Source organism: Dreissena polymorpha, chromosome 1, assembly GCF_020536995.1.
Source record: "Dreissena polymorpha isolate Duluth1 chromosome 1, UMN_Dpol_1.0, whole genome shotgun sequence".
Classification (NCBI taxonomy): domain Eukaryota; kingdom Metazoa; phylum Mollusca; class Bivalvia; order Myida; family Dreissenidae; genus Dreissena; species Dreissena polymorpha.
This window is the reverse complement of record NC_068355.1, coordinates 96,667,233-96,686,130: the sequence shown is the minus strand read 5'-3', so window position 1 is coordinate 96,686,130 and position 18,898 is coordinate 96,667,233. Positions and strand designations below refer to the sequence as shown.

The window sequence follows — 18,898 nt, the reverse complement described above, 5'->3', positions numbered from 1 at the left end:
TACATACCAAATTTGATAGCCCTAGGCCCAATGGTTATGGATGAGAAGATTTTGAAAGTTTTCACAAAATAGGAATTATATAAGCATATGTTCAATTTTGTGACCCCCCCGGGCAGGGTTAAATTTGACCCCAGGGGCATAATTTGAAAAATTTGGTAGAGGACTATTAAATGTCTCTACATACCAAATTTGATAGACCTAGGCCCAATGGTTATGGACGAGAAGATTTTGAAAGTTTTTACAAAATAGGCCTTATAAAAGCATATGTTCAATTTTGTGACCCCCAGGGCAGGGTCAAATTTGACCCCAGGGGCAAAATTTGAAGAAATTTGGTAGAGGACTATTAGATGTCTCTACATACCAAATTTGAAAGCCCTAGGCTTAATGGTTATGGACGAGAAGATTTTGAAAGTTTTCACAAAATAGGCCTTATATAAGCATATGTTCAATTTTGTGACCCCCGGGGCAGGGTCAAATTTTATCCCAGGGGCATAATTTGAAAAAATTTGGTAAAGGACTATTAGATGTTTTCACAAAATAGGCCTGAAATAAGCAAATGTTCAATTTTGTGACCCCCGGGGCAGGGTCAAATTTGACCCCGAGAGCATAATTTGAAAAAATTTGGTTAAAGACTATTAGATGTCTCTACATACCAAATTTGATAGCCCTAGGCCGAATGGTTACTGACGAGAAGATTTTGAAAGTTTTCACAAAATAGGCCTTATATAAGCATATGTTCAATTTTGTGACCACGGGGGCAGGGTCAAATTTGACCCCAGGGGCATAATTTGAAGAAATTTAGTAGAGGACTATAAGATGTCTCTACATACCCAATTTGATATTCTTTGGCCCAATGATTATGGACGAGAAGATTTTGAAAGTTTTCACAAAAAAGGCCTTATATAAGCAAATTTTCATTTTTTGACCCCCGGGGCAGGGTCAAATTTGACCCCAGGGGCATAATTTGAACAAATTTGAAAGAGGTTCACCCCAGGAACATTCCTGTGAAATTTCATCAGAATTGGACCAGTAGTTTAGAAGAAGAAGACGTTTTAAGGAAAAGTTAACGCTCGCATGCACGCACACACGCACGACGGACACAGGACCATGACATAAGCCCCGCTGGCCTCTGGCCAGTGGAGCTAACAACCAACTGAAACATGGAAACCAAGCTGTAACAACCCACTGAAACATGGTCATCAAGCTAACTATTGAGTGTTACAACCCACTGAAACATGGTAACCAAGCATACTTGTGAGTATTACAACCCACTGAAACATGGTAACCAAGCATACTAGTGAGTTAAACAACCAACTGAAACATGGTAACCAAGCATACTTGTGAGTATTACAACCCACTGCAACATGGTAACTTAGCATACTTGTGAGTTTAACAAACCACTGAAACATGGTGCATTGTGCAAATTAACCTAACACATTAATATCTAATTATTAATGTCCAAGCAATGCTTTTTGTTGAAGAAAATAACTGCCAATCTATAATCTGTCTATGTGTACTGAACTTAAGGTAATTTATATCATCTGTGTTTCATTGCTAGTCAGTGCCCATGACTTGTTTTTTTTATCCACCTGTTTTTTTTTTTAAACCACACCAACTAAAAACATTAAATGGTTAAACTGAGATTATTTGATTGAAATGGTTGATGCAGAAGAAATTGCCACGTTTAAAAAAAAACAAACAACATATTATCAAACTAAACAAGAAATGTAATTGTCAGAAACACTATGCCGCCTACTGCGCCGCTTTGATTTAAATATTTTTGTTTTTCATTATATCCCTTAAAAAAATATTACTACACTTGTAAAAATGATCTGTACCTGACAAATGATAAATAGAAATATCTCCCTTAAAAACTTGTTACTTCTGTTGGATTTGTTTTCGTGACCTTTGACCATGAAGGATGACCTTGACCTTTCACCACTCAAAATGTGCAGCTCAATTAGATACACGTGCATGCCAAATATCAAGTTGCTATCTTCAATATTGAAAAAGTTATCGCAAATTTTTAACCAATGTTAAAGTTTTGGGACAGAATGACCGACCGACCGACAGACAGACAGACGACAGAAAGACAGATAGACGGACGGACGGAAGGACGGACGGACGGACAAACAGACAGACAGACAGAAGGACAGACAGACAGACAGACAGACCTAATGTAAACCAGTTTCAAACTCATCCTAAACATCATTTGGAAATTGATCTGACCAAGTTTCATGAAGATTTGAAAAAAAATAAGGACCAAAATGAGTTAACAAGGTAAATGTTGTCAACACATCACACTGCATAACTGACAAAAGGCAATCAGAAAAGCTCACTACATGTATAAGCATGTTGTGCTAAGGTGACTGAAAAAAATCAATACATGGCAAAGTTATGGCTTACACAGGAATTTTCAGACAAACATCCTGAATGACAGACAGAAAGAGGCACATATTGACTGTTTTATTTTGTCCGTCTAAATGAGGGCATAAAAATAGGTATATGTACAACAAGCAAACCAGTGAAAGTTGTCCAGTTCCAAACTGCTAGTACTGCATTGGTCCAGTTCCAATAGGCAAGTACTGCATTGGTCCAGTTCCAAATGGCTAGTACAGCATTGGTCCAGTTCCAATAGGCTAGTACTGCATTGGTCCAGTTCCAAATGGCTAGTACTGCATTGGTCCAGTTCCAATAGGCTAGTACTGCATTGGTCCAGTTCCAAATGGCTAGTACTGCATTGGTCCAGTTCCAAATGGCTATTACTGCATTGGTCCAGTTCCAAATGGCTAGTACTGCATTGGTCCAGTTCCAAATGGCTAGTACTGCATTGGTCCAGTTCCAAATGGCTAGTACTGCATTGGTCCAGTTCCAAATGGCTAGTACTGCATTGGTCCAGTTCCTAATGGCTAGTACTGCATTGGTCCAGTTCCAATAGGCTAGTACTGGATTGGTCCAGTTCCAAATGGCTAGTACTGCATTGGTCCAGTTCCAAATGGCTAGTACTGCATTGGTCCAGTTCCAATAGGCTAGTACTGCATTGGTCCAGTTCCAAATTGCTAGTACTGCATTGGTCCAGTTCCAATAGGCTAGTACTGCATTGGTCCAGTTCCAAACTGCTAGTACTGCATTGGTCCAGTTCCAATAGGTTAGTATTGCATTGGTCCAGTTCCAAATGGCTAGTACTGCATTGGTCCAGTTCCAATAGGCTAGTACTGCATTGATCCAGTTCCAAATTGCTAGTCCTGCATTGGTCCAGTTCCAAATGGCTAGTACTGCATTGGGCCAGTACCAAATGGCTAGTACTGCATTGGTCCAGTTCCAATAGGCTAGTACTGCATTGGTCCAGTTCCAAATTGCTAGTACTGCATTGGTCCAGTTCCAAATGGCTTGTACTGCATTGGTCCAGTTCCAAATGGCTTGTACTGCATTGGTCCAGTTCCAAATGGCTAGTACTGCATTGGTCCAGTTCCAAACGGCTGGTACTGCATTGGTCAATTTCCAAATGGCTAGTACTGCATTTCACCATATAGGTGTGTTGTCATATTCAAAACACGAAGATGCATAATACAACAAGAGATTGCCAAGCAATATTGTCCCCTACCGGTGAAACTCCACCATTGTCAGAATTTAAAAAAATATATATTTGTTGCCAAAGCAACCAGAGTTCTTGACATTGGAACAAAATGAAATGACGTTCATAATCTCCATATTCAGGGCTTTCCTTAGACCTCAAATCTCAAGAGTCAATGACTCTTGGGACCAAAATTTTATTTTCAAGAGTCAAAGTCAAATTTGTATGAGTCATAATAATAATGCAAGAGAGTCAATGATCTTTTGTACTTTAAGCAAATTACTGAGATATAATATATAAAAAGCAACATAGTAACAAATATCTTTACATTTATTTTTGATATTCCAGTCAATAAAAGACACAACGTAAACATAGGCCTCCATTGTGACCAACATTGTGAGCATTGTGAAATAAATTCGAAAAAAACACACGCACTGATACTGACATAATATATATCAGGGGTGTCAATTGTCCCTTATTCGAAATCCCGAAAATTAAGCAGACAGTATGAGACCGTAAGATAAAGGAAATAGAGGGCATAGCCCCTCAAGCCCTAGCTAGCTTATTGTCATTTTTTTTATCTATGTGCACTTTCTTATGAGTACAATGCAAAATTTTATCAATCAGACCATCCGTTACACCGCATGTGTATTCGTCATTCTTTAAAAATGTTAAAAAGAAAGTTGAAAATAAATTAAAATCGACGAATCATACCGTATCCCAAAACGACAGTCCGAAAACATGTCGAGATACGTCTTTTGCACATTAAGCATATACGCAATCAATATATAATTTGGTTGACACATTGTTTTAAAATATGATTTTGCAGTGCTTTACTTTGCTTATAGATAATTTATAGATGGCAGACATTAGCAACGTTCGTAGAATGGTACGGGTTTCGGAAAGTAGCGAATATGTTTCGTTAGTTACTGCTCATGTAACTGCTCAGTGCCAGCCGCTTACCATCAGAAATCAGAAATAAATACCCCCCATTCCCCCTTGCCTTAAACTCACTCATCTGATTTACATTCATCTCAAAATTGACCCTGGACGGCTCAAATCTGGGTTTAATTATTTCATGTGCCATCTTCACAGAAGATGTGCGACAAACACGCGGTTTTTCTATGCCGTCTCAAATGGTCAATTATTACGACTATGTTGTAATAAATTAGCACATGCAGCATCCAAATTTGTTACTTTGCCACAAGGTCAGTTATACCGGTTAAATGGTTATTTTTAGCAACTCTGATGCAAAGAGTGTAATTTGACGTTGTAGACAGTACATATGCCAGCATAACGTTCGCGCGTATTTGAACGGAGCAAACATGAAGTAAAACAGGGTGAATTCAGCTGCGGAAATACTTTCTGACATATTGTAGAAGTATTTCTCAAAATATGCTTTACGGTGTATTGTGGATATAGATGTTATTATTTTATATTGGATATCATTAAAACTGATGCGGGTGAGTCCATTCTGTTTTGGTGGGTTTAATACATGTCTTTTCCGCAAACAGCTGATAACGAACACTGTGATAAATAATGTAACGTTTACTACGCGTCATCGAACCAGCAGTGTTTTAATTGGTCATTACTAGATTTCTCAATGGGCCAAACTCCGCCTACTGGGCAGACTGTTTGGAAACGGGCGATAATGGTTAGCGTCTACTAAAAGAGATACTCCGCCCCAAGCCAATTATCGCTTAGTATTAACAACTTTTGATCTCCTTGACGCAACTCGGTATATTCCCCCGGTAGGGGACAATTATGACAAGAAGGAACATTGCTTACCTGAGTAAGAAGAAAGTATCAACGGCGACTGTTGCGTTGACAACAGCCATGAAACTCCAGGTCTGAAGCTGACTTGAGATGAATGGAAACACATTTCCTGCAAGTGTTCATGCTTATAAGCAAAAATCAGTAAACAATTGGGCATGGGTCTTCTTTACTTGTTATTCACAGTTACCTTATGAAATTGAGAATACTTTATATGAATATTTATTTCCAGATCCATACATATTCCAATAATAATGTAAAAATATGTTTTTAATGCTGACTATAAGTTATGTTGAAAAACAAAATCCTGTGCATGAAATCCTCATTTTCCTTGCATAATTGTCAGCCGAAAGTAGAATTGAAAGATTCACACAATGTTTGATATTTATTTTTTTCTTTCATCTCATGAAAAAAAAAAGATCATAAACTAACTTGACTGATAAAGCGAGAACGCGTAGGAATGTCCCAGTATAACCCAGGAAATGCTGAAAAAGCGGATCCCGTTGACACAGCCAAGGTTGCCGGCCTGACTGCGTGTACTCAGCAGCTTGGATGCATTGGTGTACAAGGAGAATGACACCAGTATACGAGCGCCTAGACCTGCAACATAGACCAATTGGATACAGAAATCTGATGAAAAAAACTTGTACCTTCCAATTCTAATTAAAAATTGAAAAGTGATTACAGAGGACAACTATCCCAGCGTTTGCTAATCTTAATTTGCCTAAGTTCAAGGGCAATCAATTCTTCAAAAAATATCGTGACATGCACACAATAACTTCTGGCACTTCTACATAGTATAAACTGTGTTTTTTGTCTTTTGAAATTTACGATTATAAATAATAAATGTATACAGATTCGGATATATACAAGAGGCAAATTATTGTCATGTATAATAAATTATGTGTTATTTGTATATAACCGTTGTATATATTTTGTGTTGACATAAACTAAACGTACAGAGATATAGAACCTACAAGACAAAAATATAAAATTATATGCACCTTCTCTGCATATTTGCGTTTTGTCTGATAACCCCCCTTTTTGCCTCTGCTCGTATTATTAATCGGGATCTTTGTTGTATTAAATTATTTAGCACAACTCATTCCTTAAAATGTATTGGTACTTGATTTATTTCAACACAACATTTTTTTTTTCATTGTTTCACATGACTTGCTATTACTGTTTATGTACATATCTGTATGCTCACATGGACCTATGGCCTACTGATTCTGAAATAAAATCTTCTTCTTCTTATAAACAACATATTAGCAAAGTTTCACATCAATAAGCAGGATTCTAAGAGACAAATTCAAGACACTAAAACACATGTACAATTATGGAAGTATCCAAAATTAAAAGTTCAAGGGCAATTATGCTGCAAAGAATATTGCAATATACATAAAAGTAACCGATTTCACATCTTCATAGAATAACAAGATTAAGGTCACGTAGAAGATACCATTGAAAATACCTCACACCAGGATAAGTAGAGTTTCATATTGATACACAGAAAACAGAAAGACAAGTTCATAAAACAACCTACTCATAAACAATTATGTAAGTATAAACAAATTGCGTAAGTTCAAGAGAAAGGAATATCCTAACATACACGCAAATTAAGTATTGCTCTTCAACAAAGGATAAACAACAAACACATGTATATATAAAGTATCATGCTGATAGGCATAAAACTGAGACTGAGACACTATTCTGAGACACTGTGTACACATGAGCAGAGTGACAGGCCAACCAGCTGACCAATGAACAGGGTGATTAAGTGACAGACCAACCAGCTGACTAATGGAAAGGGTGATTGAGTGACAGACCAACCAGCTGACTAATGGACAGGGTGATTGAATGACAGACCAACCAACAGACCAATGGATGGGGTGATTGAGTGACAGACCAATCAGCTGGCCAACCGACAGTGTGATTGAATGACTGACCAACCAGCTGACCAACAGACAGGGTGATTAAGTGACAGACCAACCAGCTGACTAATGGATGGGGTGTTTAAGTGACAGACCAACCAGCTGACTAATGGACAGGGTGATTGAATGACAGACCAACCAGCTGACCAATGGATGGGGTGATTGAGTGACAGACCAACCAGCCGACCAACCGACAGGGTGATTGAATGACTGACCAACCAGCTGACCAACAGACAGGGTGATTAAGTGACAGACAAACCAGCTGACTAATGGATGGGGTGATTAAGTGACAGACCAACCAGCTGACTTATAGACAGGGTGATTGAATGACAGACCAACCAGCTGACCAATGGATGGGGTGATTGAGTGACAGACCAACGAGCCGACCAACCGACAGGGTGATTGAGTGACAGACCAACCAACAGGGTGATTGAGTGACAGACCAACCAGTTGACCAAAAGACAGGGTGATTAAGTGACAGACCAACCAGCTGACTCATGGACAGGGTGATTGAATGACAGACCAACCAGCTGACCAATGGATGGGGTGATTGAGTGACAGACCAACCAGCCAACCAACCAACAGGGTGATTGAATGACTGACCAACCAGCTGACCAATGGACAGGGTGATTAAGTGACAGACCAACCAGCTGACCAATGGACAGGGTGATTAAGTGACAGACCAACCAACTGATCAATGGACAGGGTGATTATGTGACAGACCAACCAGCTGACTAATGAACAGGGTGATTAAGAGACAGACAAACCAGCTGACAAATAGACAGGGTTATTAAGTGACGGACCAACCAGCTGACTAATGGACAGGGTGATTAAGTGACAGACCAAACAGCTGACTAATGGACAGGGTGATTAAGTGACAGACCAACCAACTGACCAATGGACAGGGTGATTAAGTGACAGACCAACCAGCTGACTAATGGACAGGGTGATTGAGTGACAGACCAACCAGCTGACTAATGGATGGGGTGATTGAGTGACAGACCAACCAGCTGACTAATGCATGGGGTGATTAAGTGACAGACCTACCAGCTGACTAATGGACAGGGTGATTAAGTGACTGACCAACCAACTGACCAATGGACAGGGTGATTAAGTGACAGACCAACCAGCTGACTAATGGACAGGGTGATTGAGTGACAGACCAACCAGCTGACTATTGGATGGGGTGATTGAGTGACAGACCAACCAGCTGACTAATGGATGGGGTGATTGAGTGACAGACCAACCAGCTGACCAATAGACAGGGTGATTAAGTGACAGACCAACCAGCTCACCAATGGACAGGGTGATTAATTGACAGACCAACCAACAGGGTGATTGAGTGACAGACCAACCAGCTGACCGATGGACAGGGTGATTAAGTGACATACCAACCAGCTGACTAATGGACAGGATGATAAAGTGACAGACCAACCAGCTGACTAATGGACAGGGTGATTGAGTGACAGACCAACCAGCTGACTAATGGATGGGGTGATTGAGTGACAGACCCAACCAGCCAACCAACCAACAGGGTGATTGAATGACAGACAAACCAGCTGACCAATGGACAGGGTGATTAAGTGACAGACCAACCAGCTGACCAATGGACAGGGTGATTAAGTGACAGACCAACCAACTGATCAATGGACAGGGTGATTACGTGACAGACCAACCAACTGACCAATGGACAGGGTGATTAAGTGACAGACCAACCAGCTGATTAATGGACAGAGTCATTGAGTGACAGACCAACCAGCTTACTAATTGATGGAGTGATTAAGTGACAGACCAACCAGCTGACAATGGACAAGGTGAGTGATTGACAGACCAACCAGCTGACCAACAGACAGGGTGATTAAGTGACAGACCAACAAACTGACCAATGAACAGAGTAATAAAGTGACAGACCAAACAGTGTGATCGAGTGACAGACCAACCAGCTTACCAATGGACAGGGTGATTGAGTGACAGACCAACCAACTGACCAATGAACAGGGTGTTTCAAGTACAGCAGAGTGACAGACCAACCAGCTGACTAAAGGACAGGGTGATTGAGTGACGAACCAACCAACTGACCAAAGGAAACCTTGCCTAAGTGACCGACCAACCAACTAACCAATGGACAGTACACATGAAAAGAATGACAGACCAACCAGCTGACCAACGGACAGTGTGACACAAGTGACCAAAGGACTGGGTGATTGAGTGATAGATCAATCACCTGACAAACAGACAGGGTGATTGAGTGACGGACCAACCAACTGACCAACTAACAGAGTGACAGACCAATCAACTGACCAATGAACAGAGTGATTGAGCAGAGTGACAGACCAACCAACTGACCAATGAACAGAGTGATTGAGTGACAGACCATCCAACTGACCAACGAACAGGGTGATTGAGTGACAGACCATCCAACTGAACAATAAACAGGGTGATTGAGTGAAGACCAACCAGCTGATTAACTGACAGTACACATGAGATGGGTGACAGACCAACCAGCTGACCACCAGATAGGGTGAGTGACAGACCAACCAGCTGACCAACAGAAAGGATGATTGAGAGACAGACCAACCAGCTGACCAACTGACAAGGTGATTTTGAGTGACAGACCAACCAGAAAACCAACAGACAGGGTGATTGAGCAGAGTGACAGACCAACCACTGACCAACAGATAGTACACATGAGGAGAGTGACAGACCAACCAACTTACCAACGGACAGGGTGATTCAAGTACATCCCTGAACAAACTTTGTTTGAAGGGGTATCCCTAGCACACAATTTTTAAGGAATGCAAATACATTGAATATACATTGTAATAGTAGAGAACTATAAACTTTGAGACTTTTTAAGTTGATTTGGAATTTAGAACAATATTGGAAGTGGCACTTTTTAAAATTGAACAATATTTACAAAATTGCTAAAAGTCACTTCTTGATAAGAATAGCATTCACCAAGTCAAAGTTGAAAACAGAAACTCAAATTTTTTTTAACAATTCTTTTGTCCCATGACCTAGGGATGCTCCACATGAAATTTAGTTGAAATTGGCTCAATGGATTAGTAGAAGAAGATGTTTACAAATTGTTTACAGACAGACGGACGGACGGACGCCGGACGCTGAGTGATCACAATAGCTCACCTCGAGCTATCGCTCAGGTGAGCTAAAAAAAGGAACAAAAAAAAATTATTTATTTTTTTTTTGGGGGGGGGGGTAGGGAGGGTGAGAGGGGGGTATAATGTGGGGTGTGGTCATTTATTAGATGATCTTTCAAAAATAAAACAAGGAAAACAAATATTTTTTTTGGGGGGGGGGGGGCAGGAATTCTGGGTTGGGGCGTGGGGTATTGCTTGGGTGGAATCCATTGTGGTATTTAGGTATGCGTTGTTTTGTCAAAGTATTAATAAAATCTGAAAATAAATAAAGAAGTTATGGCAATGTAACTAAAGTAATATGCATATTTTCAATGGAAAAAGGGCCATAATAGTTACCAAATGCTTGATAGAGTTGTCTGCTCTTATTTATAGGTTGGGGTCACGTTGGTTAACAAGTATGCAAAATATGAAAGCAATATGTCAAGGGACACTGAAAATATTTTTGGGGTAGTATGCAAACTTAAACATAGATTTATCAATAATATGCATATTTTAAGTATCAAAGGGGCAATAATTCTGTCAAAATGCTTGATAGAGTTGTCTGTTCTTGTTTATAGGTTGGGGTCATGTTGGTAAAGAAGTATGCAAAATATGAAACAATATGTCAAGGGACATTAAAAATATTTGGGGTAGTATGCAAAATTAAACATAGATTTATCAATAATATGCATATTCTAATTATAAAAGGGGCAATAATTCTATCAAAATGCTTGATACAGTTGTCTGCTCTTGTCTATAGGTTGGGGTCATGTTGGTAAAGAAGTATGCAAAATATGAAAGCAATATGTCAAGGGAGATTGAAAACATTTGGGGTAGTACGCAAACTTTAACATAGATTTATCAATAATATGCATATTCTAAGTATAAAAGGGTAATAATTCTATCAGAATGCTTGATAGATTTGTCTGCTCTTGTTTATAGGTTGGGGTCATGTTGGTAAAGAAGTATGCAAAATATGAAAGCTATATGTCAAGGGACATTGAAAATATTTGGGGTAGTACGCAAACTTTAACATAGATTTATCAATAATATGCATATTCTAAGTATAAAAGGGGCAATAATTCTACCAAAAAATCTTGATAGAGTTGTCTGCTCTTGTCTATAGGTTGGGGTCATGTTGGTAAAGAAGTATGCAAAATATGAAAGCAATATGTCAAGGGAGATTAAAAACATTTGGGGTAGTACGCAAACTTTAACATAGATTTATCAATAATATGCATATTCTAAGTATAAAAGGGTCATATATCAAATTGCTTGATAGATTTGTCTTCTCTTGTTTATAGGTTGGGGTCATGTTGGTTAAGAAGTATGCAAAATATGAAAGCAATATGTCAAGGGACATTGAAAATATTTGGGGTAGTACGCAAACTTTAACATAGATTTATCAATAATATGCATATTTTAAGTATAAAAGGGGCAATAATTCTTTAAAAATGCTTGATAGAGTTGTCTGCTCTTGTCTTTAGGTTGGGGTCATGATGGTAAAGAATTATGCTAAATTTGAAAGCAATATGTCAAGGGACATTGAAAATATTTGGGGTAATACGCAAATTTTATCTTAGATTTATCAATAATATGCATATTTTTTGTATAAAAGGGGCAATAATTCTGTCAAAATATTTGATAGAGTTGTGTGCTCTTATTTATACGTTGGGGTCATGTTGGTTAAGAAGTATGCAAAATATGAAAGCAATATGTCAAGGGACATTGAAAATATTTATGGTAGTACGCAAACTTTAACATTTGCACGTTAACTGGAACGCTAACGCTAACACCGACGCCGGGTGAGTAGGATAGCTCCACTATATATATTTCATATATAATAGTCGAGCTAAAAACACAATTTGTACCACATTGAAAACAGTTTCTTCTTGGGGAGAACAACATTTACCAAGTTCAGAGTAATAACACTGCTGCTGGTTCATCATACCAGGTTCTGTGGCATTTTGCACATGTGTCTTGTTGTGAGTGCCGTAGCTATCACTACTGTCGCTATTTCCCTCGGCCAGCAGCTTGGTGACCTCCTCCCCGTCCTCGATCTTGGACACAGAGCAGTACCTATGGAGCTCATGCAGCACCAGCATGTCGTACAGTGTGCCAAGGAGAACGACAACAGACAGGACGCCACAGAAAACCCTGAAAAATTACACGAATAGATGAAATTAGGTTAATCTGAAATAAGGTTAGACAAAAAACAACAAATAAAAAGCTGGCACGAGCTTTTGAATATTTTACAAACAGTTTACATGTATTTGAAGATAAAATCCTAGTCTAGTTAATAACTGGGAGTTTACATCTGTACTGCTCTTGAACTGGATTATAGATTCATCACAGGCATAACTTATCAAACTTAATACTTTGAACACTCTGTGTCATGAGAGATATAAGTGATCCAGTGTCTGTTCATAGGAAGCTAATATGACCATGACATTTCACTGAGTGTCATGAGAGATGTAACTGAGCCGTTGTCTGGTCATGGGAAGGTATGACCTTGACATTTCACTGAGTGTCATGAGAGTTGAACTTGAGCCATTGTCTGTTAATTGGAAGGTATGACCTTGACATTTCACTGAGTGTCATGAGAGAAGTGAGCCATTGTCTGTTAATTGGAAGGTATGACCTTGACATTTCACTGAGTGTCATGAGAGAAGTGAGCCATTGTCTGGTCTATGGAAGGTATGACCTGGACATTTCACTGAGTGTCATGAGAGAAGTGAGCTATTGTCTGGTCATTGGAAGGTATGACCTTGACATTTCACTGAGTGTCATGAGATAAGTGAGCCATTGTCTGGTCTATGGAAGGTATGACCTTGACATTTCACTGAATGTCATGAGAGAAGTGAGCTATTGTCTGGTCATTGGAAGGTATGACCTTGACAATTCACTGAGTGTCATGAGAGAAGTGAGCCATTGTCTGGTCTTTGGAAGGTATGACCTTGACATTTCACTGAGTGTCATGAGAGAAGTGAGCCATTGTCTGGTCTTTGGAAGGTATGACCTTGACATTTCACTGTCATGAGAGAAGTGAGACATTTTTTGGTCTTTGGAAGGTATGACCTTGACATTTCACTGAGTGTCATGAGAGATGTAAGTGATCTTTTGTCTGGTCATGGGAAGGTATGACCTTGACATTTCACTGAGTGTCATGAGAGTTGAACTTGTGCCATTGTCTGGTCATGGGAAGGTATGACCTTGACATTTCACTGAGTGTCATGAGAGAAGTGAGCTATTGTCTGGTCATTGGAAGGTATGACCTTGAAATTTCACTGAGTGTCATGCGAGAAGTGAGCCATTGTCTGACATGGGAAGGTATGACCTTGACATTTCACTGAGTGTCATGAGAGTTGAACTTGTGCCATTGTCTGTTAATTGGAAGGTATAACCTTGACATTTCACTGAGTATCATTAGAGAAGTGAGCCATTGTCTGGTCATGGGAAGGTATGACCTTGAAATTTCACTGAGTGTCATGAGAGTTGAACTTGTGCCATTGTCTGGTCTTTGGAAGGTATGACCTTGACGTGTCAATGAGTGTCATTAGAGAATGAGCTATTGTCTGGTCATGGGAAGGTATGACCTTGACATTTCACTAAGTGTCATGAGACTTAAACTTGTGCCATTGTCTGGTCTTTGGAAGGTATGACCTTGACGTGTCACTGAGTGTCATGAGAGAAGTGAGCCATTGTCTGGTCATTGGAAGGTATTACCTTGACATTTCACTGAGTGTCATGCGAGAAGTGAGCCATTGTCTGGTCATTGGAAGGTATGACGTTGACATTTCACTGAGTTCACAAGAGAAGTGAGCTATTGTCTGGTCATGGGAAGGTATTACCTTGACATTTCACTGAGTGTCATGAGAGACGTAAGTGAGCCATTGTCTGGTCATTGGAAGGTATGACCTTGACATTTCACTGAGTTTGTGAGTGATGTAAGTGAGCTATTGTCTGGTCATTGGAAGGTATTACCTTGACATTACACTGAGTGTCATGCGAGAAGTGAGCCATTGTCTGGTCATTGGAATGTATGACGTTGACATTACACTGAGTGTCATGAGAGACGTAAGTGAGCCATTGTCTGTTAATTGGAAGGTATGACCTTGACATTTCACTGAGTGTCATGAGACAAGTGAGCCATTGTCTGTTAATTGGAAGGTATGACCTTGACATTTCACTGAGTGTCATGAGACAAGTGAGCCATTGTCTGTTAATTGGAAGGTATGACCTTGACATTTCACTGAGTGTCATGAGACAAGTGAGCCATTGTCTGTTAATTGGAAGGTATGACCTTGACATTTCACTGAGTGTCATGAGACAAGTGAGCCATTGTCTGGTCATTGGAAGGTATGACCTTGACATTTCACTGAGTTTGTGAGTGATGTAAGTGAGCCATTGTCTGGTCATTGGAAGGTATGACCTTGACCATTTTTTTCAGTTTTTTGGAAAGATAGCCAATGGCTTTAAGTTGGGAATTTTATCGGCATTTTCAAGAAATTGGGAAAATAAATTGGGATTTAAAACTACATGAAAGAGTTCAACATCTTTAATCACAAACACCATCATGATCAACAGTTTTCCACATAATAAGCTCACACAAAGTTGGGAATTTTATCGGCATTTTCAAGAAATTGGGAAAATAAATTGGGATTTAAAACTACATGAAAGAGTTCAACATCTTTAATCACAAACACCATCATGATCAACAGTTTTCCACATAATAAGCTCACACAAAGTCTTCAGTCACAAACTTATTTCCCTAGTTGTCATGGCCCTTTATTATGAGGTGCATCATCTTCTTCTGAAGAACAACTGCTTTCAACATGTTGAATATCAGTCAGCACTTTGCTTTCGGAAATCAATGATGACGATGCAAAAGAGTCACTTGTTATTAAATTACTATCATTAACAATGGAAGGAGTTTTAATGGGAGGACTTGTACTTGTCGACGATGTTTGTTTATTTAATTACACTTGCTTAAAAAAATCAACAGTTTTTGTTTGGCCAGGCTTTTGCTTAGGAATTTTTTTCATGTAATATTTTTAATATTGCGACACCGTTGTTTTCCATTCAGCCGAATCACAAAACGCATGAATTTCATCAGAAAAATCATAAGTGTCGGAACAACACGGAGAATATCGGCACATGAATAATTCCGACGTAATCCAAATAGAAGTACAGTCTAAAACCTGTACAAGACCTTATCCGACTACGTTTTTTAAAAAGCAAAACAGCAGATGTCATTAGCATTTTTTTTCTGATTGAGAATTTTGAAGCAAATTTTGGAAAAAAAGTATACTGTGAAACCATTATTATTCGTCAGACATTAATTTTCGTCATCTTCATCCTTCGACCGATGGACGAATTAAAGATCCTTACAAACAATCATGTCCCATATTTGAAACAAATAAGACTGAATTACCGTATGCATAAGGCATTTAAATCCAGCGTAATCCACGCATATACACAAGGCTCGAAATTAACACTCGCACACTCGCAAAATGCGCGAAAAAAAGATTGCAAGGTAGGATATAAGCCACTAGTATTTTTTGCAAGTAAAGAAATAGTGAAGAAAAAAACGAGTTATATTGCTAAATGCGTTCGATGGCGTGAACGCTAAACCGTAGGTCAACTTTTTTGAACGTCCGAATACCCATATGCGGAAGCGCGCACCTTGTTTGTAGACTGGTATACTTATAGTACAGATACCCAGATGGTATTGATACAAAGAACATGAAACAGTCGATTATTCACACTCAAGTTAAATACGGTTTTGACACAAAGGGGTGTACATTATACAGTGTACTGACAACTGACATTTCCTGTAAAATGCGAATGCAAAAAGGCTGTATCGAATGCGTCCACTTCGTTAGGTATAATAGTGTTGATTAGCGCTAATTGTTAACAACTTTATTACCCATTGTGTGTATTGTGTTTTTCAGGGGTGTTGCGGATTATACAGCCAACACGCGGCGAATCCGGATTAAAGACAATACTATTAAACGCAATTAAAATATGACGATGTGTGATCAACACCTGACTAAAATATATTCTGCGCTTTTATTACAAATTAATAAAGAACATATTGATTTGTGTTTGGTTGTCCATGATTGTAATGGAAAAAGACTAATTGGCAATTGGCTTCGATGTTTAAAACACTCGTTAACGGTTATTCAGTCCCTCTTATCCGCTAATCATAACAAAGAACGTGTCAATGACATAAAATAATAAGGGACAGTTACTATCACCTGAAATAACAGACTTGTTAATTGGCATATGCCAAACAAGGCCCACCTCCTGCAAGTGACTACCAAGTGTCACCCCTCTTTCCTCAGCACGATTTTTTCGTAACCGCACATTACATGTATTACAAACATTACAAACAAATCGGACGCTTTTTTTTCAAAACCAGAAATTGACGAATATAAGTGCTGACGAAATAGTCTTTTTTTTTAAAAGACAAAATTTCGTGCTGATGAAAATAAATGGTTTCACAGTACTTTTTGCAATTGGGAATATAACCGAATTTCGGCTATAAAATCGGGCCAAAAAAAAACCTGTTGACATTTCACTAACTTCATGAGAGGTGTAGTGAGCTTTTGTCTGGTCATGGGAAGGTATGTCCTTGACATTTCACTGAGTTCATGAGAGATGTAAGTGAGCTATTGTCTGGTCATGGGAAGTTATAACCTTACATTTTACTGAGTTCATGAGAGATGTAAGTGATCCATTGTCTGTCACTGAGTGTCCTGAGAGAAGTGAGCCATTGTCTGGTCATTGAAATGTATGACCTTGACATTTCACTGAGTGTCATTTGAGAAGTGAGCTATTGTCGGGTCATTGAAATGTATGACCTTGACATTTCACTGAGTGTCATGTGAGAAGTGAGCTATTGTCTGGTCATTGGAAGGTATGACCTTGACATTACACTGAGTGTCATGAGAGAAGTGAGCTATTGTCTGGTCATTGGAAGGTATGACCTTGACATTACACTGAGTGTCATGAGAGAAGTGAGATATTGTCTGGTCATTGGAAGGTATGACCTTGACATTTCACTGAGTGTCATGAGAGAAGTGAGCTATTGTCTGGTTATTGGAAGGTATGACCTTGACATTACACTGAATGTCATGAGAGAAGTGAGCTATTGTCTGGCTTTTGGAAGGTATGACCTTGACATTTAACTGAGTGTCAAGAGAGAAGTGAGCTATTGTCTGGTCATTGGAAGGTATGACCTTGACATTTCAATGAGTGACATGAGAGAAGTGAGCTATTGTCTGGTCTTTGGAAGGTATGACCTTGACATTTCACCGAGTGTCATGAGAGAAGTGAGCTATTGTCTGGTCATTGGAAGGTATGACCTTGGCATTTCACTGAGTGTCATGAGAGAAGTGAGCAATTGTCTGGTCATGGGAAGGTATGACCTTGACATTTCACTGAGTGTCATGAGAGAAGTGAGCTATTGTCTGGTCGTTGGAAGGTATGACCTTGGCATTTCACTGAGTGTCATGAGAGAAGTGAGCCATTGTCTGGTCTATGGAAGGTATGACCTTGACATTTCACTGAGTGTCATGACAGAAGTGAGCTATTGTCTGGTCTATGGAAGGAATGACCTTGACATTTCACTGAGTGTCATGAGAGAAGTGAGCTATTGTCTGGTCGTTGGAAGGTATGACCTTGACATTTCACTGAGTGTCATGAGAGAAGTGAGCTATTGTCTGGTCATTGGAAGGTATGACCTTGGCATTTCACTGAGTGTCATGAGAGAAGTGAGCTATTGTCTGGTCATTGGAAGGTATGACCTTGGCATTTCACTGAGTGTCGTGAGAGTTGAAAGTGAGCCATTGTCTGGTCATGGGAAGGTATCATCCAAAGAAATATTAAAATATATCAGGCATTAGAAAGAGAGGAAACTAAAAATCCCCTGACAAACCCACCCAACCACGCCAAACAATTACTAACCACTTGCTCACTACAATATGGTGTTACTACAGTTTTCTCTCCTTTAGTGAGCAATTAAACAAACTCTGGATTTATAAGAGCAAGTATGTAAAGACCATATTTGCTATAAACTTACATGGCAGCTATAGCCTTAGTGTCCCATGGCAGGCTGTCTTTCTGACAAACTGTGATATTGGCCTGTAATCGCGAGTTGCCAGGTATCAGTGCCAATGCTGCAATAAATTGAACAATGTTAGAATAGAAAAGAAACTTTAAGCAAATGAATTATGATTGTCACTCTATAAATACTCATCTTTTTTTATTCACTGACATGATTATTTTTATTGACACAATTTAAACACAAGGGCTGTTTGTAAAACATGCATGCCCCCCATATGGGCTCTCCGTTGTAGTGACAGCCAATGTGTGAATATGTTTTTTTGTCACTGTGACCTTGACCATTGACCTAGTGACCTGAAAATCAATAGGGGTCATCTGCCATGCATAATCAATGTACCTATGAAGTTTCA

General features: G+C 39.2%; 1 protein-coding gene across 1 annotated transcript in view; it reads right to left on the bottom strand.

The window, feature by feature from the left end:
- LOC127841552 (nose resistant to fluoxetine protein 6-like) overlaps positions 1-18,898 on the bottom strand; it is a 79,637-nt gene that overhangs the window by 30,117 nt on the left and 30,622 nt on the right. Inside the window, exons 5-8 of the mRNA XM_052370453.1 lie at positions 18,505-18,601; positions 12,370-12,575; positions 5,780-5,947; positions 5,363-5,459 (exon numbers count right to left, since the gene is read on the bottom strand). Coding sequence (XP_052226413.1) covers positions 5,363-5,459; positions 5,780-5,947; positions 12,370-12,575; positions 18,505-18,601 — 568 coding nt within the window. The remainder of the gene's footprint in view (positions 1-5,362; positions 5,460-5,779; positions 5,948-12,369; positions 12,576-18,504; positions 18,602-18,898) is intronic.